At 40.0% G+C, this 22,732-nt stretch overlaps 2 protein-coding genes across 4 annotated transcripts; one reads left to right on the top strand and one right to left on the bottom strand.

Moving 5' to 3' along the window:
- Positions 1–1,376: 1,376 nt before the first annotated feature.
- On the bottom strand, positions 1,377–15,827 carry nktr (natural killer cell triggering receptor). Of its 3 annotated transcripts, XM_068582377.1 has the most exons (17): positions 15,726–15,827; positions 13,985–14,062; positions 13,226–13,300; positions 11,924–12,031; positions 11,483–11,527; positions 10,093–10,180; positions 9,277–9,306; positions 9,020–9,165; positions 7,778–7,994; positions 7,442–7,618; positions 7,258–7,345; positions 6,641–6,789; positions 3,933–6,560; positions 3,632–3,715; positions 3,167–3,226; positions 2,255–2,356; positions 1,377–2,051 (listed from the first exon to the last, which is right to left on the bottom strand). In XM_068582377.1, the coding sequence occupies exons 2-17, from the start codon at positions 14,040–14,042 to the stop codon at positions 1,982–1,984; spliced, it is 4,125 nt and encodes a 1,374-aa protein (XP_068438478.1). In that variant the 5' UTR covers positions 14,043–14,062; positions 15,726–15,827; the 3' UTR covers positions 1,377–1,981. The 3 variants fall into 3 exon arrangements, with proteins under 3 accessions (XP_068438478.1, XP_068438477.1, XP_068438479.1); XM_068582376.1 differs by lacking the exon at positions 15,726–15,827 and having other exon boundaries at positions 13,985–15,527; XM_068582378.1 differs by lacking the exons at positions 13,226–13,300; positions 13,985–14,062; positions 15,726–15,827 and adding an exon at positions 11,185–11,208 and having other exon boundaries at positions 11,924–11,989.
- A 42-nt stretch (positions 15,828–15,869) lies between these two features.
- sec22c (SEC22 homolog C, vesicle trafficking protein) lies at positions 15,870–21,206 on the top strand. The gene is made up of 7 exons (XM_068582379.1): positions 15,870–16,123; positions 16,892–17,103; positions 17,314–17,477; positions 17,642–17,821; positions 17,976–18,094; positions 18,492–18,557; positions 18,649–21,206. The coding sequence occupies exons 2-7, from the start codon at positions 16,922–16,924 to the stop codon at positions 18,847–18,849; spliced, it is 912 nt and encodes a 303-aa protein (XP_068438480.1). The 5' UTR covers positions 15,870–16,123; positions 16,892–16,921; the 3' UTR covers positions 18,850–21,206.
- Positions 21,207–22,732: the final 1,526 nt, after the last annotated feature.

Genomic DNA, 22,732 nt, shown 5'->3' with positions numbered 1-22,732 from the left:
CACTTTATGTCTCGAACTCAGTGGAGCCCACAACACCAGTGTGGATACAGTGAAGCTGTCCACGCAAGCAAAGATGACAAAAATCTTAAAACTAATTTAGCATGAAAAGGTTTTTAATATAGAGTGTGCTGATTCTTAAAAAAATATGAAAAAATTGGGTGGTTTGGAATGCCTCACCAGCAAAAAAAAGTGTTCAATATTTAATACAGCATTTCAGACCTTGAGAAATTGACGAGGAGATATTCTGTGGAAGGTGACAGCCAGGTAAAGATTTTTCCTTATAAAACCTTCGGCATTGAACTCAAATGAAGCAATTTTGAAAGGAGCCTGGATATTTTGAGTCATAAAGACAGTATTTTGTGAAGGAAACATTCAGTGATTTAAAGGTTAGGCACGAGTAAAAGTCTTCTGGGCTATTTTATGACCTTGTGTAAACGTACAGTACATTGTAATTAGTTTTGTTTGATTTGCTTTTACTAAATATTATATGTGTTATATGCACACTAAGATGCACATACATACATTCAGACACTTATACACGCATACATTTACTCATGAATATTCATTAAAAATAAACAGAAGCCAATGCAGGAGCTCAACGCCTTCAACACAAGATGAACACGATTTCCTTAAATAAAAGGAAAAAAAGTCACATTTTTTGTTTTTTTGAGGCCCATAGAGGTGAAAGTATTTTGTTTTGTTTCCTGAAAAAAATAAAATCTATTTTTTAAAAAATCATCTTTTGAACTAATTGTCTTTCAAAGGTTGTTAATGGCCGATATTTGGGCTCTGAATTTTACTTTACCATTTTGCAAAATCCCCTAATAAGATAATTTCAAACACAAAGTGTAAAATGTATTAACAAATACCTCCATCAGCATCAAATCCATTAATTTATCCACCAGTGCATCACACGATGTATTCTGCGACAAAACAAATTAGTATAAGTCATCGAGAACAGGCCTGAATTGCAGATGAAAGAGAGTCACCGTTGCATTCAATGGGATCTGTATCTGATGGACGGTGCTTCATGTGAGAGAGAAACTCACACACCAGTTCTAACCGGCCGTAAACAATTAGCAAAGAGGGAACACATCCTAAATTAGTTTCAAGTGTGAACAATAATTTAACGGAGCAGTTTCACACTTTTTCTCATTCCAATGACGTAAGTGAAGTTATAGTTGCATGACATTTAATAGAGAAAAAAGAAAACTACAATGAGTATTTACAGTGCAGCTCACTGGATTTAGCTCACAGGTACAGACCGGCTGCAGTTCTGAAGTGAAAGCTAGATGGCGCCATTATAGAGGTACAATTTCTCCAGAAACTGACGTCTGTGCACAGTTACCTACTGAACATTGTGACATAAAAAAAAGAAATGTAGGCTTAAGATGTTGTGATATTTATTATGTGTAAACATTCCTAACTGTTCAGACATATTATACTTCGTTTACAGCTTTTAACATTCATGACCGAGTAATAAACGTGTGGAACAAAGACAAATTACAGCTTAACACTGCTACAAAAAGTGATTTCTTCCATTGAACAAAGGCTTCTTCTAGAAATAAGACAGAATTTAAGGCATAACCTCAACCTATACACACTAACTCCTCACAAACGTCAGAACCGAGAGGATTAGACACTCGCAATATAACATTTGTACATTTTAGAATACAAAAAAAGGTAGAAAATGAATATATCATTATGCAATATAAAATACATATAGCTTATTTATTTTTTTTATATATCTACGCTCTTGTTCTCAGCTGACAGGCCCTGAAAGAGGAAGATCTGCTTGTAAAGCGATTTACGTATTTACATTCGTTAATATTCAATCCCTCAGGCTGTCATACAGTACAACCGGGTGGACGATGACTTTTCCTCATGATAACAGTAACAGTGACGGCGTGCGTGCAGAGTGTCCACACTTTGTTGCGTTGATCTCTTTTGGCAGACTTCAAACCAACAACCTGCCGGCGGCTCAGCTGTACCGACTGCTGCCACTGTGACTGCTGCGCCTGGAAGAACTGCGGCTGGACGAGCGGTACGACCTGCGAGCGAGAGACGCCGATAAAAAAAACTTGACTTTCCACGTGTGCATTAATAGATGCCTACACCATACTGTATGCAGGGTACGTTTTGGTGTTGACATTGCAATGTAACATTCAACCACAGGGAGGAAAAAAGAAAAGGTTAAAAGGCTGAAGGTAGACCAGCCAGCTTGCTGGGTTCACCAAGGGGCAGAGCATCTTACCGGGATCGGCGGTCTGAGCTCCTGTAGCTGTCGCTCCGCCTGCGCCCTCGCCGCCTGCTCGCACTCCGACTCCGACTGGAATAGCTGTCGGAGGAGTCTGACCTGCATTGACGCACAGAGAGATTATTTTAGAGGCATCTCCAGAAGAGTGTTCAGTCACACAGATCTACTTGGTTTTACAAGAAAAAACACCGATCACACTGCGCGTGAAGATAAAGAACCACCAGTGATTGTATGACGAAGACATAGCACAGCTCTTTAGATGTGGTCCGCGTGCTTAGAGAAGAAAGATTGATTGGTTATTCCCGCTTCACGCTAGATAATATAATTAATGACTACAGATATGACGGATCTCTTCTAGGGCTGCAACTAAGCATTATGTTAATTATCGGCTGATTATTTTCTGGATACAGCAATTCCACTTTTGTTCTATAAAATGAAAGAAAAAGGCGAATAATGGGCAATACAGTTTCTAAAGCCTAAGGTGGCGTCTTTTATTATCTGATTTTGTCCTACAAACCTGAGGAAAAACTATTGCACAAGGAAAAAAACAGAAATCTTCACTTTCTATGAAAGCATGAATCAAAATAGCTAATAGAATAAATTAATATTCACCTACCTGTTTTATCTCTAAAGTCTTCACACAGAAGCCTTTTGGTGCTTGATGTGTATTACTAAGTATATATTTTACCCACGCAATTATATAAACTCTATTACTAAAAACGTAATGTTACAGCTTACGAAAACTGGCAGGTATATAAATACCTTTTAAACTCTCAACACTGAATTTAATTGTGATTAAAATATAAAATATTCTGTATATGGTGTTGACATGATCATGTTTATATTCATGATTATGAAGACTCATCAACAATTTAACGTTTCTACTTAAATATTAAATAGCTCACAGACCTGGATCTTCGATGGCGATTATATGAGCGACTTCTGGAATGACTTCTACTGGACGTCCGACTGAGAGAAGAAGAAAAAAATCAACAACTAAGATACACAAAAGAAGAATCATACATAAAATACATAATGGAAAATATACACAATACATTGTACAATATGTGTGTACAGTTTATTATTATTTTACCATGACACACAGGGTTTCTGACAAAATGACAATTTTCTGGACGACTTGTGCGAGAGTTTGTAAACTAATGTTTTGGCACAGTTGTGTTGTTGTTAAACCTGGAACCCATGGGGGTGACGCATTTCTTGACAAGGTTGAAATGTAAAATAAAGAGCACGGCAGTGAAGCGCTCCAAGGTTTCTTCTCTCTGTGGCCTCCGCTGCTTTAGGCTGAAAACGCTTCCCCTCTGGGACCCATTGAGGCGCCACAACAGATTCTTTAATGGGTGTTTCAGGGCGTACCTGTGACTCCTGTAACTTCGATACGTGCTGCTGCGAGAGCGCGACCGTCCTCTTCCACGTCTGCTCCGACTCCTACTGCGGCTCCTAAAATAATTAAATTGCGTTATAAATCACATTAAGATCGACCAAAAAAAAAAGTCGGTACTACAGACAACACAGACTGTTTTATACCGAATGATTCACATCCATCAACTTTATCGCCTCACAACATTATTGTCCCAGAAGCCTCTCCAGTATTTAGAAAGATTTACTGCTGCTGCCCTCGTGCTCCTCGTTTAAAGAAAAGTGCTTTTGGCCTCACCTGGAAAAGTAGCTGGAGCTGCGGGATCGACTCCTGGACCTGCTGGACGAGTGCGACCAGCCTCTGGAGCGGGACCGGTGACTGGAAGCCGAGCGAGATTTCTTCGGGGACCGCGTTCCCCGCGTGTTTCCCACAGAGAGGGAACTCTCCTCGCTGGAGCTCTCCTGGTTCCTCGGCCTCTGGTTGAGTCGCGCCGTCTTACGGACCTCATCGAACAGGGAGCCCGGTCGGACCCGGCTTTGGCTCTTGATCTCCATTCTCACTCCCTGCGTGTTGGGAGGCTCTGGAATGTGGACGTATTTTGCGGTGACGGGCGGCACATTCATGTTCTGGACAGCGGACGATCCTTTCAAAGGCCTCCACTTGAAATTAGTCACAGTGGTTGCTTCGTCCTGCGGGCCGCCCGCTGTAGTGGAGGTAACAGAAGGTGGCTCTTTGCGGTGGAGCAAAGCGCCATCTCTACTTGTCACATCCGAGGACCTGGAGGTGGATTTTAAGGTTAACTCGTTACTATTTAAATCCTGTGTGGCTGGATGTTCTACAATTTCAGCATCATGCTCTGGTGTACAAATGTCCATGTCATCTAATGCCTCTTGCTCCTTGACGCTGGGTAAATTAGCCCCGTTCCTCTTGGATGAGTGAAGATGAAGTTCAGGGTGTTTTGTTTTTTTGTTAATACATTCTTTCGCTTTCTGTTGCGCCCCCTCTTTTTCTGTATTAGGGTTCTTGTTTAAAGAGGTCAATTTTTCCTTGATGCTGCCCACATCAGGCCTTCCTTTGACAACTCTACAAGGACTCGGTTTCTCTCGTTTTGATTCATCCTCTTCTTCCTCCTCTCCAAACTCCAAAGGAGGTTGCCAGTGAAAAGTCTCTTTGAGCCTCTGATGTTTCCTCTTGGATCTCTTTCCTTTGTCCTTACTGCGATGGCTGCTGCTTTTGTTCTCACTTCTTCTCTTGTGTTTATGCTTACGTTTGGCCTTCTTTTTGCTCCTGTGCTTCTCCGGCGCCGAGGCCTTCTCAGGACTTTCCTCTGGCCGACCACAAGATTCATCAATCCTGTGTGACAGTGCAACCACTGCCTCCGACGACTTTCTGGAAGTCTCATAATCCGATTCTGTACTAGCTTCCCCTTCCTCTTTTTCAGATATAGCCAATGTCCTGGAGGTTATATTTTCACCATCACTTTCTGAATTCCATCCAGTAAGAGCAGACAATTTATTGTCAAGAGGTTTATTGGACTCAACTCCTTTTTTCTGCTTTTTCGACAGGGTAGCACTGTTGCTTTGGCTGACTTTATCACTGTCACTATCCCATTCAGACCTGCTATTAAAGCGCTCCGCCAGCATGGAGCTGCATTGCTTTGTTTCCTGATCCTGTGTGCTGCCGCTCTCTTTCATTTTCTCCAAAGAGACACTTCTCCTCGAGTCACTGATATCAGGACCACGCTCACTGCTCGCTCTCTTCTCTGATCCTTGCTGTGAAATGTACGTATCTACATTCTTGATCCTCCTCAGAGAGCTGTAATACTCTTTCCATTCCTTGTCTAGTGAACTCTTCTTGTTGCTGCATGTTTTCTGGGACTTTTCAGAGTCTTGTCTGCTGTAGGAAGATGATCTGCTTTTATACTTTTGAGGGGATCTAGACCTGGACCTACTATAACTTCTGCTCCTTGAGCGGCTGTATGAGCGGCTGTAGGACTTGCTTCTGGAGGACCTGCTGTGTGAGCGCCCTGCAGGTATGTGGCTTTCAGAGTCACCTGGCAGACACGTTGGTGTAATGGGAGTCTGAGCTTTTTCTGTAACACTAGCTACTGTTTGTCCAGTGGAGGAGCTGGGAGCTACTTTTGCTTTAATCTCCTGAATGTTGATGTAAGAAGGCTTCCATGGCTTTTGATCGGGTTTCCAGCGCGAAGGTGGGGGACTGTCGCTCATCGGGATCACTGGGGCACTTTCAGGAGCCGGGATACTCGGGAGTCTGGGGACAGGTGTGACTTTGCTCTCTGGAAGCTTTTCAGATATCACAGAGTCTGCTTTGTGCTGGCTGGCTTTCCTCTTTCTTGGGGATTTGGATAAACTCTTCTTTCTGGGAGGAGACAAAGATCTAGATCTGTACCTGGATCTTGATCTTGACCTGGATCTAGACCGGGATCGAGAAGAGGACTGAGATCTGGATCTAGACAAAGACTGACTTCTAGACCTCGAAAGGCTTCTGGATCTTGAATAGGACCTAGACCTCCCTCGAGATCTGGACTGACTTGATGAGTAGGATCTAGAGTAGGACCGTGAGTCTCTGACAGACAGCAAGAACCGCCGTCTCCTCCGGGTTGATGAATTTAGCTGATCTGAAGAAGAGTGGGTTGGAGAGCGGGATCTTCTGGATTTCCTCTCTGATGATACTGACCTTTGCCCCACTGACAGGGGAGGCTCTTGAGGTTTGCTCTCGGAGCTCTTCTTCTTGCTACGCTTGCGTTTTTTGGCCTTCTTCTTGTGTTTGGCTTTCTTCTTCTCTTTTTTTTGTTGGCGGTGCAAGCTGGACATCTCAGAGCTGCGGTCTGAGGAGTGTTCTGCAGACCGGGACCATGCAGAGTCACTTCTGTCCTCCCATCTGCTTGAGGATTGGTCATTCAATCTGTTAAGTAAAAAGATGCATGAAGAAGAATAAAGAAATAACGGATGTTTGAAGTTACAGCGTAAAATATGAAGTCCTACTTGTCTCCTTTGCTCCATCTCTCAATGCTCGGTGGTTGATAGACTTTGGTTCTCTTCATCTCTTCTTTCCAATGTGGTGGAGTTTCACTGCTACCACGCTCTTCCACAGATGCAGAGCGTGATTTAGACCTTGTGGGGGTGTGATATCTCTGCAACAACGAACATATATATTGCTATTTTAAACTACATTAAAAAGAATACATCAAAATTCTTGGCAGGTTCATTAGATGCCGGCCCAAATGTGACAATCTCCACCCACTTTTTGAGAACTACCATTGCACCATGCTTTTCTTGCAATCCAATTAGAGCAGACAGGATAAAGGGGCTGAAAAACACACGTGCTAAAACGCAGCGTTTATCTGCATATTATACATATTAAGAGCAGAAAAGTTATGCATGCAGAGATGAGCATAAAGGAAACATCCATCCTTCTCTTCTTGGATTGTGACTGCTTAAAATAAGCAATATCTACTGACAAACCCCTTGACACCAGCTGTGTGCAAATATTGGCTCTTGGAATTAGTCAAACAAGCAGACTACTCCATGAACAAATACTAAATGAGCCCCAGATCGGATTATCTAAACAGAAAAATCGCTCTTATTTGAGGCGAGCGTACCATTGTTCCTCTGCCTTTGATCTTCCGTCCAGACTTGGACACCGCTGGTTTCTGGTCAGTTGAAACAGACGTTTCTTCATTCTCAACTCTGAAAAGATCAAATTCCAAAGTGAAGAGCTATGGTTAATAACTTCAGTTTATACTTATCAATGATGAAACTGAAATATATTTAAAAAAAACTGACATCTCTGTTTTCTCTTCCTGAGATGGCATGTCGCGACGCAGCAGGAAGCGGTTCTCTGGCACCGGTGGGATTTCCTCCGGTCGGACGACAGGCTTCTCCCTCCTCCCACTCGGCTCCTTCTCTCCTTCCACCTCATTGTCTCCCTCCAGCATCTCTCTTTCCACAGGACTGTGTGAGCTTCAACACAATATCCAAAACAACATTTTGTTACTTTAAAAACAAACCCATCTCTCAGTTAATTGTCATCACTTATATTTATACTTAAAAAAACTGATCAGACTGAAGGTTCATGTGAGTAATAAGCAGGTAAAGTTGTGATCATGAGTAAAAAAATACTTTTGTTCGACGGGCTGAATGTTCTTCTCCGTCTTTGATTCCCTCCTTTTCTTTTTAGGTCGTTTACTCTTCGCGTGTCTCTTGTGCTTGCGATGTTTTAACTTTTCATCTGATTCGCTTTCAGATCCCACTGAAGAGGAAAATGCAGAGGACGAGTCATGGGAATTAAGAGACGAGTCAGCAGAATGGGAGGTCCTTTTCCTTTTGCCTTCAAGTACTGGAGAAAGAAACATAATGGCGTGTGTGTTATTTCATATACAATATGCTTCTTAGTAACAGTAATCAGGAAAGGGTTCAGGGTGGTGTAATCAGTACAACAACTAAAGCTTTGTTTGATTCTACTCGGTATGTTGGAGGCAATGAAAGCACGCCTGGCAGAGTCAGGTGGGCAGATGCCAACTGAACTTCACAGAGATCACCTTGCTGATCCTCATTAAACAGAAGATCAGGTTACACGCCATGTAACTAATGCCAGTGGGGGAATGCTGGCATTAAAATGCCAACCTCTTCCAGAATGAGCACAAAATATGACCCAGTTACAAGCATATGCAAAACCTTATTCCCGAAAGGAAATAAAACTAAAAGAGAAAAGTAATAAAAATGTGTTTTACGCTTTTGTAGTAAAGGTCCCTTGTGTAGGATGTTGAGGGTGTGGGATTTACTATTTATTAGGGTATAACTATTTGAATCTGAATGTAAGTATTATTGTATTTTCATTATCTTAAAATGAGCTCTTCACATCTACATAAGTAGCTACTCCACTATGTTGCAATGGCATGTTTTTACTGTGTACATGCTTCTACTGTAGCCTAGAACCGGCAAACCAAACACTGGCTCTAGAGAGGACCTTTCATGTTTTTATGTTCCCTGAAAACCGTCTGAGTTTGATGCGCTTGGTAAGAGAGGGGGAGGGATATTCAGGTGGTAGCAATCTGCAACCTCAACACTATCTTGCTCAGCTTCCAGTGGTCACTAAATCTTACACACTGGTCCACTGGCACTAATAAAAGTTGACGCTATCTATTTTGCAAGGTCACAGTCGCTGCATCTTGAGCTTAGCGCCGCTCGAGACAATTGTGACTGGTTTAAAAGAAATAGAAACAAGCCAGAGCGTTTTCTTTTTCCTTTATTCCAGAATGATAGATACAATGATTATGGCCTTTCCATTGGAACAACAATAAGAGAACAGAATGAAGCTAAACCTAAACCTACGAGAAAACACAGATCAGTCAATAAACTTACCATCATTAGCAGACTTTGTGAAAAGTTGTCCACAGTCCATCACTCGGACATCAGCGTAGGGTCTGCTGGCTGAATCAGTCTTCAGCCCTTCAACCTTCTTTATCACTTCAAATCCTGAGATGACGAGACCAAAGACGACGTGGACTCTGCACAAAAGAGAGAAAGAAATTGATGCCTGTTAGAGTTCACTATTAACAAAAGACCATTGCAATGCTCTCTGTAAGAGATTAAGTAACATTGGATTTTTTTTTTTTTACCCATCGAGGTGAGGTGCCGTCTTGGTTGTGCTGTTTTGCAGAAAATCCAATAAAGAAGCCAGGAAAGGTCAACCAATGGCAGTAGTAAGGGTCATGAGAAAGGGAGAAAAAGGAGGAAAAGAATGAGAATAAACAAGCAACTTTAACAAAGCATGGGTGCTACTGTGCCACAGGAAAAATCTCAAAAGGTAAAGAGTTTGTGAGAATGCCATTTGTTTAATGGTATTTGACTGCAAATTAATTTAGAAAAAACTGCCATTCACAGGCAAAACCCTCAACAATAGTGTATTGTCAATTATATGACCGTGTAAAGATCATACGATGGAAGGCAGTCAGTCTACATTTTCTTCTTTATGCTTCAAGAGTTTTTTATGAATTTATAATTTATGGTGACAACCTGTTTTAGTGATAAATTAAGTGAAATAATCTCAATCCATTTGTGAATATTGTTCAAAACATATCTAAAATGACCACTATACTGCAGAATAGTTGGTAATACAAACAGATGATGGATACAGTCAGGAGAGAGAGAGAGAAGCACAGCCTTGGAGACACATTACCTTGGAAGAGCAGGATGCTAGAGTTTCTGTAAATTTTACACAAGAATGGCAAGAGAAAAAAGTAACACATTTGTAGGTAAAAAAGAATGAATCCATGTTTCCCTGCACTTTGAACTACACACAGAGAGCGGGTGAATGACGTTCACACTCAATGACAAGTTCTACTCGACAGTTTCAAAGGGAACAGAAAGCAAATAAATAATGGAAGGGACAGGTTAAATGGTAAAGTTATTAAAAGGTGCAGAGTGTCACTCACATGAAAAACTGGGAACCGTTAGTGTCCTTCCCGCGATTGGCCATCGACAACAGGAAAGATCTGTCGTGTTTAAGAATGAAGTTCTCATCTGTTGGCAGCAGAGAGAGAGGGAGCGAAGTCTCAGAGTGCATCCTCTGATACATAACAACGGAAATAATCAGGGAAGAACAAGACAAAAGGAATAACCATTTTGAACCAACAATCTAATCATTGCCTCACCAACCTGTCCTTCCATACAAGCAGTTTTACAAAAGGTTTTTGTTTGTTACTTATAGTCATTTACTTAAGTTATGTGACGCAAACTGCTTGCAATGGATTGTCTATCCATTCTTTTGCTCTCATCAAGGTTACGTTATCCCCGGGATCATTACAAAATCCTCAATGATAGTGGATTTAAAAAGGATTGAGAAGATTTTTAGAAATAGCTAATGTTTCATAAGTTAGTTACTGCGTTACTATGTAAACTGGACCAAAAATAGGCAAGTACATGCGCACTCTGCTGAGTCACCTATTTAAAGTTGGTTTCAAGTTTCCTGTAGATGATTTTCATAGCAGACTAAATAGCGTGAACCAAACACACTGAATGCTTTAGCTAATTGGCCACACACACACACACACACACTCACACACACACACACACACACACTAAAGTGAATATAAATAGTTAATTGACTACATTTAGAATAAAACCATGGAGGTTTACTCATAAATATCATCAAGCGTTTTGTATGAAGGTTATTCTAATTTAAGATAACATGCTCCCAAACGCCTCAATCTTTATTTCATCATAATTAATCATAAACATCTTATTGCCACTGTGGTATTTTATGAGTCTTCCTATTTAGTCGAGAGCCTGGAGCACGTGTGTGACAACACGTCGTAGCAGTCATGTAGCTATAAATACCACATGTGTAACATTAAAAGTAACTTGAGCAGCACGAGGCCCAGTGTGGCTGTCTGAATAGAAAATCCTGAAGCTTCAGTACAAATGTGCATCTGCAGCGTTGCAAACATTTGCACCGTTTTGACTGACAGAGGAAGGTGGTGGAGACAATGTTGACATGGTGTTACTGAGCTGTGTACATCTCTTACCTTCTCATTTTGCAAAAGACCACTCTATAAATAAAAGAATATGTTGAAAGTTTAAGGCAGGTAGATTGTAGCTTTCAGTAATACCTATTCTCCATGCGGATTTGATAAAGCCCATTACTACTAAATAGAAGACAGCACTATACAATGGAAAAGTGAAGGTCAACAGAGTCATACAAAGGAAAATACAGAGAAAAAGGCATTATTACCACAGGCACATGCAACATTTTGTTCATGCAAAAGTAGCTAAGAGACATCAATAATAGAGAATGTTTTTGAGGTAATTAGATATTTACATTACCTTCAAAGTAGCCACCGTATATGGACTCTCCCCCTCTTCCATTTCCTGCAGAGATTAACACAATAATGTAATTTTAAGGAAATTACAGAACATTACAGAATAAAATGCTTTCTGCAGAATAAGTGCATTTTGGACAAAGAAAGTTTTGAATGTGTGTGTGTGTGTGTGTGTGTGTGTGTGTGTGTGTGTGTGTGTGTGTGTGTGTGTGTGTGTGTGTATAGGACACATCTTTTATGTGTCTGCCTCATTCAGTAAACATGTATGGTCTTCTGGATTACTGCCATTAAACATGTTTGCGCCAACTGACTAATAGTGTCTATATCAGTGTTTGCTTTAACTACTGTAGTTGCAGCTGTGAAACAATGCAAAATATTACTATCTTTTTTTTAAATAAACATCCACTTTTAAAGTCAAAGAGGTCATATGACATTATTACTGTACCTTCAGTGAAGTCGCCTCCCTGGACCATAAAGTTCTTTACAACTCTGTGAAAGGTGGAACCTTTGTAGCAAAGCTCTTTCCCTGTGATTTTGCCAGTTCCCTTTTCACCTGTAATTACACGCATGCGACAATGAGCTCTCATCTAAAACCAAAGACTCAACAGAACGGCTCTCACAAAAGGAGCTTTTGTGTATACCAGATGCCTTGAGGTGTTAAGACACGTTAGTCTTGAACGACGCCACATGGGGTTTATTCTAAACATGGGAAAGGACTTCAATAAACTGGACAGCTTTGTTCAGTTATTCTGTTGTTAAACCTCCTGTGCAGGACTGCAGAATTCATTAAGAAGATATCAACAGGGGACCGAATATTGCTCTGGAGCTATTGACCTCCCGGATTTCTCTTCCCTCAATTAGAAAGAAGACGTGAATGCAGGGATTTCATTAGTTGTGTTTACGGGTACTTTCTTAGGACAGAGGACTGGCTGTTTAAATGGGCAGCTTGGGTTGCTAATCTTTGAGTATTTTTTTACTTCACTGGTTCCTGCATTGTTCCAAGGGTTCAGTTTCTAATAGTGTGAGCTTATCCCCTCCTAAAAGGACACAGAGACTTTTGCGAAAGCCACATCAAATTGCCCAGCAGGTTTGTGTATATTTCTGTGTTATGTTGCGTCTTTGTGTCCAGGGAAAGGAACAGACTAACCAGCCATCTCCCATGTCTGCCCTTGTCAGCATCACATTCCCGTTGGGCAGTTGGGGTGAAAAATGAGATGGAGGATCGATCCGCAGTCTGTTTACAGATTTATGGCTATCTCTAGGCAGACTGCCACTACTACAGTACACTGTGTTCTGCTCAGTGGGATGACATATATAAGGAGGACCAGGACCCCTCTATCCGTGCAGTGACTCCATCTGTCACTTGACAATTTACACTGCAGCCATTAGCTCCTTTCCTCAAGCTATCAAATGATGAGAAGGTTATGTAGTGTGATACTGTGAATCTTATTTTTAATTCATGTCTCATATTGTTATTCATTGATCTACTCATTATGATTATTTTTTTGGCAGAGCCAGGAAATATTAGAAAGAGATGTGAAATGCGACAAGACATGATTGTTAATTTGAGGAGAAACCAACAGAAATTTGAGTGAGGACTATCGTGTTAAGATTTATAGTTGTCCTGAGAAATGCAAACAGATCACTTTTATGTTACGCTCTTCAACAGGATTCTATGTTTTTTAACAGCTTGGTTAATGCAGTGAATGTTGCAAAAGCATGACACAGTAAAACTGTGTTTACTCACCTGTGCACAAAGAGAGAAAGTTTTTGCTTGTCTTGGGACAAACATCCGAAAAAAGTTGGAAGACTATGCGCCCAACTATAAAACACATGCAAAAAAGGAAAAATATTAGTTCAGTTCCCCTTGTAGGTAGAACATTTAAAAATATATATATTTCAAGATTATATGAGGCTTTGTCAATATAAATGTTGTGTTACAAAAAACAATGAGGAAAGAAAATTAATAGACCAAAGACCCAATTAAGAGTAACCCAAATGTTACTAGACTGTACACTTTTAATTACCTTGTAACCATTAGAACAATCCTGTGGTGAAGCTCAGGCCTTATAGAATGTTTTCCATAGCTAGATGCAAATCTGAAACTATTTCGAGCCTGATGGAGGTTTGTTTTGTCCTTCCCTGTCCATATTTGAGTCAGCTCCTACTGCAATAACAGCTATCTAGTCTGAGGCCATTAAACTGACCACTTAGACCGTGCTTGAAATGTACAATGCTAATAGCTTCTCAGCTCAGCTTAGATTTCAATATCATCATTCAGTACAGATCCGATTACAAAACCAGTCTACCAAGCCAGTGCACCCCAGGGTGTTCCAGTATAAGTTTGTACAACCAAATGATTATTGATTAGATGCTCAAAGGCTACCAAAACAACCTATGTGCTATGCAGTTTAAACAGATCAAAGTAATCGGCTATGAAGATGAGCTGAGGCTGTTCACATCACACTAATTCTCATACCTGTAGAGTGATTTTAAATTCTCTTACCTGGCTCCCGGTTGAGCTCCACATCAAAGTAGCACTGAGGGCGGTCTTTCACCCCCATTCTGATCAACGTCTGATGGTCTAAAATGTTGAAAGAGTACAAAAAAAATACTAAGCTGGAAAAATAATAAGGTTCCTTTTCACTTGAAGAAGCAGAAAGCTACTGAAGTGTACACCTACAACATACAGCACATTTAGAAGAGTGTGTTGGAAACAATGTAGAGAGACTAAAAGACAGAGAGGGAGGATAGGAACAGAAAGGGGAGGAGAGAGAAGGATGGGAGGAGAGAAATATGGGGAAATGTACTGGCTACGCAAATCAGAGCACAGCACAGCTTCTTGGCTGTAATTTGTAACTCCGTTTCCACTGTCCACTTACATATCATTGTCACAGCGAAATGTCCCAACCTGGTTAATAACATAGTCACAGTGGGAGTAGACAGAAATTAATCTTTAAGGTGTGTTGGTGGCCTTTTGTTTTGACATGTACGACAATGTTTTCAATTAGCCAGTACAACCAATGCAAGCAAACACCAACCAATTGACAACACCTAAACTAATGACTAATACGCCCGTCTTGTCATGCACCGTTTCGTGGGGCAAGTGCAAGAATGTAGGACAGACACTATTTGTCAGCAATTATTTATTAAAAGCATAATTGTCTCACAATTTCCATGATACAGGCAACATATTGTTCAGAAAATGTCACTGTGTTGCTATAATAGTTATGACCTCGCATGGGGAGAGGTCATAACTATGTTTGGGTGTGCTGGCATAGTCTAACAAGGGGAACAGAGAGAATGCATTATTCTACTGGACCTGCTGTAAGACCATTGATAGTCGCAAACCACAAGGAACGAGATGTGGCTTTTACTTGATTAAGCCTTTTCTGCAGAGTAAAAGGAAAGACATGTCTACAACTTAAATCTGTCAAACTTTATTTTTAAGCAAACTTATGAACAGCTGCTAAAGCACCTGTGCTGTACAGCTAACGTGTTTGATGCACCGGTGTAAGCGACCGTATTAAGTGGAGTCTGTCAGCCAAACGCGTCTGGAGAGTCACCGGTTAACACGGTCGCTTGTTAAACCGTAACACCGAGGATGGTATTGTACAATCATAGTTAAACCTCCCCTGATAAATATAGAGCATATATAGTGTTGTCAAATATTTAGTTAGTTGCATTTGTAGTTTTTTTGTAGTTGTAATGTGTGCTACATGTCATGCAAATCACGAAGACCACAGTGGCTAATACCGTTAACAGTATATGCAACATAACGTATAAATGCATTTTAATGCACCACAAATATTGTCAACGCAAACAAGAAACAGCCGCTCATCAGGCTCGGCATTTCACTAATCTAACACTACAAATCGGTTAACTAGGGTTTTCAACTAACTCCATGTTCAGCCACGACTTGGTCAACGCTAACTAGCTGTTAGTAGGGCACACATTATATTCTCAACAACGACAGGTTCAAGCCACATTTAGTGCAATAACAGAACTGTAAATAAAAACGGGCTACTCATCTAACAGCAGCTCGAAGAGCTAACGTTGACACAAATGTTTGCGTTTCCAAAATGGTTGAGCTAGCTTTCACCGCTAACAGCTAGTAAGGGTCGCTATTTTAAATTCACTAGCTTACGTTCGTAATTTTTTGTCTCGACCGCAATTACGTTCACATATAAAGTAACGTTGGAAGCTCACAGATCATCCACATGTTTAAATGAGATGGGGTAACTAACCTCTGTACAGTAGCTAGAAAGTCAAATAGCTACCCGACAACACTGCGTTAACTTCACTTTTAAGTGAAGACTTTGCGTTCGGGCTTTGCGGGAAACGCATTTTTGTCCCTTTCGAGGATCCGTAGAAGATTTGTTGTGGTTTTGTTATATCCGGAAAACGATTTCAAGTTAGCACGTTGGCTATATTTAATAACACTTCTTACGTATGTGTCATAATAATGTATTCAAGTTGTTTGGATGTTAATCTCAGTGAATATAAATAGTACGATTGCACTCGTAACGGGTCTCTGAAGCTGGCTACTTGCTTGTGGTGTTTCCTTTAAATGATGGTGTAACGTCGGTCAGCTAACATCTAGTAGCTCAGTAACAAGCTGCAGCATGAAACCTGTGACAATGAGGTAAGGTGTTATTACACGGATGTCATTTAACTTACACTGATATCTATATTGTTTCCCAAGCAGAGCAAAGATGAACGAGACTGCTCAATTTGTAAATCTACTCCGTTACTAATAATATACACTCAGTCTAGATGTGCACCTGCCGGAACTGGTCCGGGTTAAAAAAAATAAAATTTAAAAAAAACCTCAACAGTCCTGTATTCATTATTCCTTTATGAAGGTGCATATAGCAACACTAAGTTTGCTGCACTCCCAATACAAGTTTCCAATATTTAGGATTCCCTCACTTTGCCTCTTAGAATAATTCAGTATGATTAAACAATAAACATGCCTCATAACCTTCATAAACCAGGATGTATTTAAAGGCTGTTTTATAAAACTAATAGTTTTAGCTAAGTATACCTAAGTTGAGCTTAAATGATTTGTTGATTATTTACAGTAAGTCAATTTGGAGTAAATTGATCTGCAACTATCTTTATATTCATTTAAGCCATTTTTAATTAACAAAAGCTCAATCCTCAGTAATACATATTTGTTGCTTCTCTTTTTCTGGCGTCATAGTAAGTAGAAGGCACTGCTCTTCAAACATTACCAAACATTTAGATATCCAGTGTGGGCTTTAAGGACTTGTGATGAGCATTTTTTACTATTTCTTTTTATTTTATTTTTATTTTATAGATCAAAATTAAATCAAATCATGAAAGTAATGTAGTTAGACCCCTAACATTGCGATACTGATGATATGATCTTTCTCTTTACCCTATGTAGGCTGTGTGCTCTCCATGGACCTTGTGGATCATGTCTCTGATCCTGTTTGCCTTTGTGGTCCGGGTGAGGGATGGACTCCCCCTGTCGGCCTCCACAGACTTCGAACACAACCGCGAGCTGCAGGAGAGAAAGCAGCAGCTCAGGACCATCAGCAAGGCATTGGCCCGTTTCCCTGACAGAGGGACCATTGAGGGTCGGGAGCTCAACATCTAGTAAGGTTTCAGGGGAAAAAAGCAGCAGCAGACTCTTTCAGTTGTGCCCAACAATACACACAATACACAGGCTAAAGAGAATCAGTGTATTTGGGATTTTGGGATCCTGAAGATGGACAGAATGTTGTCCATTTGATAACAGGTGCTTCCATGTCCCACTGCGTCAGGCTGTTTGTTTACTAAACACCTTTTCTCCTCTCACCTGTTTAGCTTCGTCTCTTCAGAGGGTGTATCCTACATGACCGTGTGCCACTGCAGCCTCCCTGTTGCTAAGGCCTTCTGCTTCCTGGAAGATCTGCGCTGGGAGTTCACAGCATGCTTCAATAGCACTGTTGTTGCCTTGGCAGCCAGGCCATATCCGTTTTTGGAATTTGGTGAGTAGGAAGAGAAATGCTGTTATCTAGAGTTGGAATTGCAAATAATTTTGCTTTGAAATCAAATAGGTTGTGTTGAATAACGAACAAAGCTGCTGTGCAGTAATGCTTGATACTAGAGATACTTTGATTAATCCTGATGTTACATTGCTGCACATTGACAGACAGCACCATTCAGAAGCTGAAGCAGCATTACAACCAGAGCGGTGGTCCGGCCCTGGAGGTGACATTGGCAGAGGTCCAGGAGGATCTGAGGGCCCATCCACCAAAAGTAATTACCTTGGAGGAAGTGGAGCTCACCAACGGCACTGCAAATGGGCACATGGATCAAGGTCCTGGGTCTGGTGAGACTGACCATATGACTTTTACACAGTAGCATTTACAATACTGTGGTTTATTATTCTGTGTTTATGTAACGCATGAATGAGGAAATGTTCTTGACATTTTCTGTTATTATTATTTTGCACTATTTATTTCACTTTTTTTTTGTTGAAACAGGTCAGAATGGAAGACTTCAACCAGTGACAGCTGCAGGCATCCTCTCGCTGGTCCTAAACATCGCGTGTGCATCTTTGAACATAATCCGTGGTGTTCACCTCATAGAGTACACGTTCCAGGTATGGCCAGTGCCATGCTATCGCTAGTGCTCCAAATATATCTAAAATAGAAGTACAGTATGTTGATGTTTTGTATCATTTATTGATATACATTATATTTCTATAAACAGAAAGAATGCTGTACCATGGTTTTGCTTTGTTCTGTTTCGTTGGGCATTTTATTTTGAAATTGTCATATATGAGTTAACATTATTTCAATGTTAGGCTGGCAGAACTGGCTGCTGTGCATTTGAATTTTGCTGTGAAAGCAGAGGTTTGATAATGATGAGGTCTGCACGAAACTGTAAACTTTTCACTCTTGTGTGAGTCGGCTATAATCTGAAATAAATGTGGTACAGTTTAAATGATGTGGACTTTGGCCTGCGTGACACTAATTGTTTTCCTTTTCTACACACAGGATGATTATGAAAGCATCTGGAATGTTGTGGCATTTCTTCTGGCGTTTGTCTGCTGCGTGTCGCAGGTAACTGCAGTTCACACGTTTATTGCAAAGTGAAACCCACCCAAGTCTAAGTCTCTCTGACAGCATGTCAATGACCTCTCTGTGTCCACAGTGCCACCTCTACCTGTTCCACTCTTCTCTGAAGAAGCTCAAGTCCTTCACTCTGTTGATCGTGATTGTCCTATGCAACCTCTACCTGCTCGGCCTGAGGAACCCGTGGCAGCTGATCTTCCACATTTCAGTCGCCTCCCTCTCCACCTTCCTCATCCTCACCCGCAAACTCCAAGACAGAACCAATGACTGCGGGGTCTGAGGAGCAGAGGACACTTTACTGTTCTGCACCACTCACAGCTCTTACAGTGCAGGTGAGAAAGACGGGCAAGCAAATGGCTCGAGCCACATGAGTTATGAAGATGTTGTTTGGCTTTTTAACAAAAAACATATTCACACATTTCTGTGTGATCACGGAAAAGGATAATTCAGTTAATATTTTCTTGAATACCGTATGTACTTGCACTTTGTGTACATTTGTTTCCAAGACTTTAAAAAGCAAATAGAAAAACAAAACAAAACAAACAAAACAAAATAATTAAAGGAGAGGTCTGTTTTAGGAACAGAATGTTTGTGCCATCCTGTCCAGTTTTTGAAGAAAAGGATTTTCCTCTGCCAGAATTTATATTTTTCCTGTAGAAAGAATAATTTCAGCACAGCCCTAACTCTTAAGCTAGCCATGCTTTTTAAAACAAAATAATATTAAATTTGTGCTCAATGTCAGCTCAGTATTATTTCTTCTATTAATTAGCTGCATTAATTACCTTTATATAATCTGTTTATCGATGCTACGTAACAGTTGATGATTGTAACAGACTGGAGATTTAATTGTCACATGTAATAGGCACACAACACACATCTATATCAACCTCCATTAGTGCTTTAGGGTTTGATTTAAGATCAGTGACAGCTGAGTAGTGCAGCTATTTTTATTTGGTTTCCACAAGTTGCTCATGAGGTGACAGTAAGACTCTAATGCAAAGGTGGAAATGTAAAGCTGTGGGTTGTTTGATGCCTTACTGTGTGACAATTGTTTTTAGTTGGTTGAATTGTGTTGACTTATGTACAAATACACCGGCAAGTGCTCAGCTAGTCATTGCAAAGTTTCAAATGTAAGGGCTTTGTTATTTAAGGACTTAGTGGAAACTACATTAAATACTGAGGGAATATTAGTCTTACAGTCATGTAAGGTATGATGTTATGGCATTTTGATTTTTAAAGTTTGTGATAAAAAGGACAATTTAACACATTACATCCATTTCAAACCCATTTTTTATTACAAATTCAAACCTTTTAGTTTGTCTGTTTTTTTTCTATTGCTCTCTGCATTCTCAAAATGTAAACTGCGGGTAAGAATATGATAGGTAAAATACTATTTAAATTTGTTGGAAAAAAAATGTTTGACTGCACTATTAGGCTTTAGATATTTTTATGTTGGGTATGGCAATTGTTCTTGAATGTGTTGCATATCGGTTTTGCTATTTATATTCTGATTTGTGTTTACTTGGTTGATTTTTTTTTAATCTTCATTCAGGGTTTATACACAGCTCACTACCTGTATTTCTCAGTTTGATATAAACATGGAAATCACATGGTAAGAATCTATGTTTTCAAATAGAACACTAGCGCGGCCTAATAAAGTCTCCGTTTAGTTTATTTTGTGGATTTAGCTTCTTAGACATTGATTTTTAATAGCTTAACAGTAATGCACTAATGTCTGTTAAGAGGGATTACATTATTAGTTCATAGTGTTTGTCAGACAAGTAAGAGTTGTGGCATTGTATATTTTTTAATTGGACTAATTAATCAGAAAGAGAGAAGACTGTAAGAGAGAATTTTACGGGAAAGTGGTTGCATCTCATCAGACAATCCAAATGTCCCTCAAAATAATGTACAAAAAAAGTCACTTTTAGCTTGTAGTTTACAAAGTGTGAGGAAACTCAGAAGTTTTCACTGGAAACATAAAATATAGTGTAGCTGTAGATATCACAATGGGCCTCTTATTAATAAATTTTCAATTTGTTCTCAAGTCGATTGTGCTCTCTTGGTATTTTGGTTAATTGCTGAGAATGGGACTGGCGCGTCACGCTTGATGCTCTGTCCAACCAAACTCTGAGCAGGACGTTGACGATGCTGCGATGTATTCGATACAAGGGAGGTTTACCATTTCCACCGTAGCCTACAAGTTATTGACCAAATGAATTGTAAAATAATGTTGCCGCCAATATTATTCTAAAGATGCAGAACCAAATATTGTGGGGAATATTTAAACACTTGAAATGGAATGAAGGATACTTTAGTTGATTATGGTGGTTTATAACATGTAATAGAAATACACTGGACAGTGAACACGTGGTAGCCTTCTCTTATTATGTTTTTCTTTTATTATGTACAATCTGAATACAGGCACCGGTTTAATAATCATTCAGGTTTAGAAGTATGTTTGATTGGAGGCAGTCAGCAGAATGGCGTTATTTGTAATCGGGGTCTTATGAGGTTCAGTGGTTTTTGTGGCTGCAACCTGTTTGTAATAATTGGTAGTGATGTAACTATGTCATTCATTGTAAATGCCAAATACACTGGTGTTCACAGGGCTTTATTATTTCCTGCTGTGGTAAAACTGACATTTTGTTAATAAATAGTGTCTTTTTTCCATTTGTTGATCTGATTTGTGTGTCTAAGAAATTATGATTACCTCCATGTAGTGATCAGACAACATACGAGGTCTTTTTATTATTAGGCTATGTTTTACTTTTTAAAGCGTGTCTATATGTCACATACAGATAAAAAGCAAAGCAGGATAGGCATAGAGGAAATATATAAATATAAGTGAAATTTAACTTATTGCAGGACACTTTGAACATCAAATGTAATTATATTGATGTATTTTTCCAATATTACACCAGATGGAGCCCTTTCACAAGTTACTGATCTTCATAAATGTTCACGTCAGCAAAGAGAATTGCTCAGTTTTATTTTATGAGTTGATATTTATCAATATAAGCTCTGCTACAGCCTCAGCCCAAATTTACACTGGGCTTCAGATGATCGTTCACATTGAGGTTTAAACAGCTGGAGCAGTGAAATCAAGTACAATATTTCATACTTTAAACCACATTGTGAAACAACTATACGGTCTGTATGTTCATTTAAAGTTGTCAGACAAACAGTTTATATTGGCAACTGCCACAACAAGCAGATGGCCGCGAGAAGGCTCGGGAAATTGAGTGCAAACGTTTTCTGTTTAAAAAGCCATTTGAAAAGTAACATTTCTTCTGCCTTTAAATCAGGTAAGTGTCCTGATCATCAAAACAAGACTTGGGCTTTAATCAAATTTACAATAAAGAAGACAGCTTTTGGTGAGAAATGGTGGTGTTTGATGTGTTCTGTCAAGTCAGCTTAAGGGAGAAGATATACCTTGGAGGGTGATGGAGGAAAAACTCAGTTTCAAAACAATTAAAACAAAGTCATTGAGTTTGTTTAGTTTTTTTATCCAGAACTTTATAAAGTTATAACATTGGCTCTAGTCCTCATTAAGGCAGTTTTAATCCCCCTCAAATCAATAGAGTAGGTCTTATACTGAGCTATGGATTGACTGTTAGACCTTTGATCTAAAGCTACATCCCTCACCTCTGGAGACACCAATAAAACCCTCCCATAAATATCTGACTCCCTGTCTCTATTGACATTTTTATTTTAGAAAACAGTCGTCTCATTAGCCATTAAGCCTGCAGAGTGTTTGTCAGCATTTTCATGTACATTTAGGATGGACATTTAAAGTTGCACCCTAGTAACGAATATAATATGTTGTCATGCGGTCTCCATGCCATCATAAATGTGCCATCACTCCTGCTACATCGGAGTTATCAGCTTCAGTGACCCTCATTTGGATGAACCTCTTCCGTCCTAATTGGCAACGGCTGCTGGTGTTGAGATGCTGCGCTCTCTTCCTTAACAAATAGGCTTAACAGCCTGGGTGGTCCTGCTGAAATGTTCCTCTCGCTCAAAGCCGAGTGCCTCCTCTGCTGCCACATATCCACAGAGCAGCACCGCTGGAGTTTAATGTTTGCCTTATCAGCTCAGAGTAATAATAGAATACACAGCAAACGACTTTTAGATGATTTATTACAGTGTTTGCTACCTGG

The sequence above is a fragment of the Clinocottus analis genome, unplaced genomic scaffold (assembly GCF_023055335.1).
Source record: "Clinocottus analis isolate CAN_PGR_092001 unplaced genomic scaffold, fCliAna1.0.p SCAF_18, whole genome shotgun sequence".
Classification (NCBI taxonomy): domain Eukaryota; kingdom Metazoa; phylum Chordata; class Actinopteri; order Perciformes; family Cottidae; genus Clinocottus; species Clinocottus analis.
Note: the sequence above shows the minus strand (reverse complement) of the source record. Positions and strands in the feature narration are given on the sequence as shown.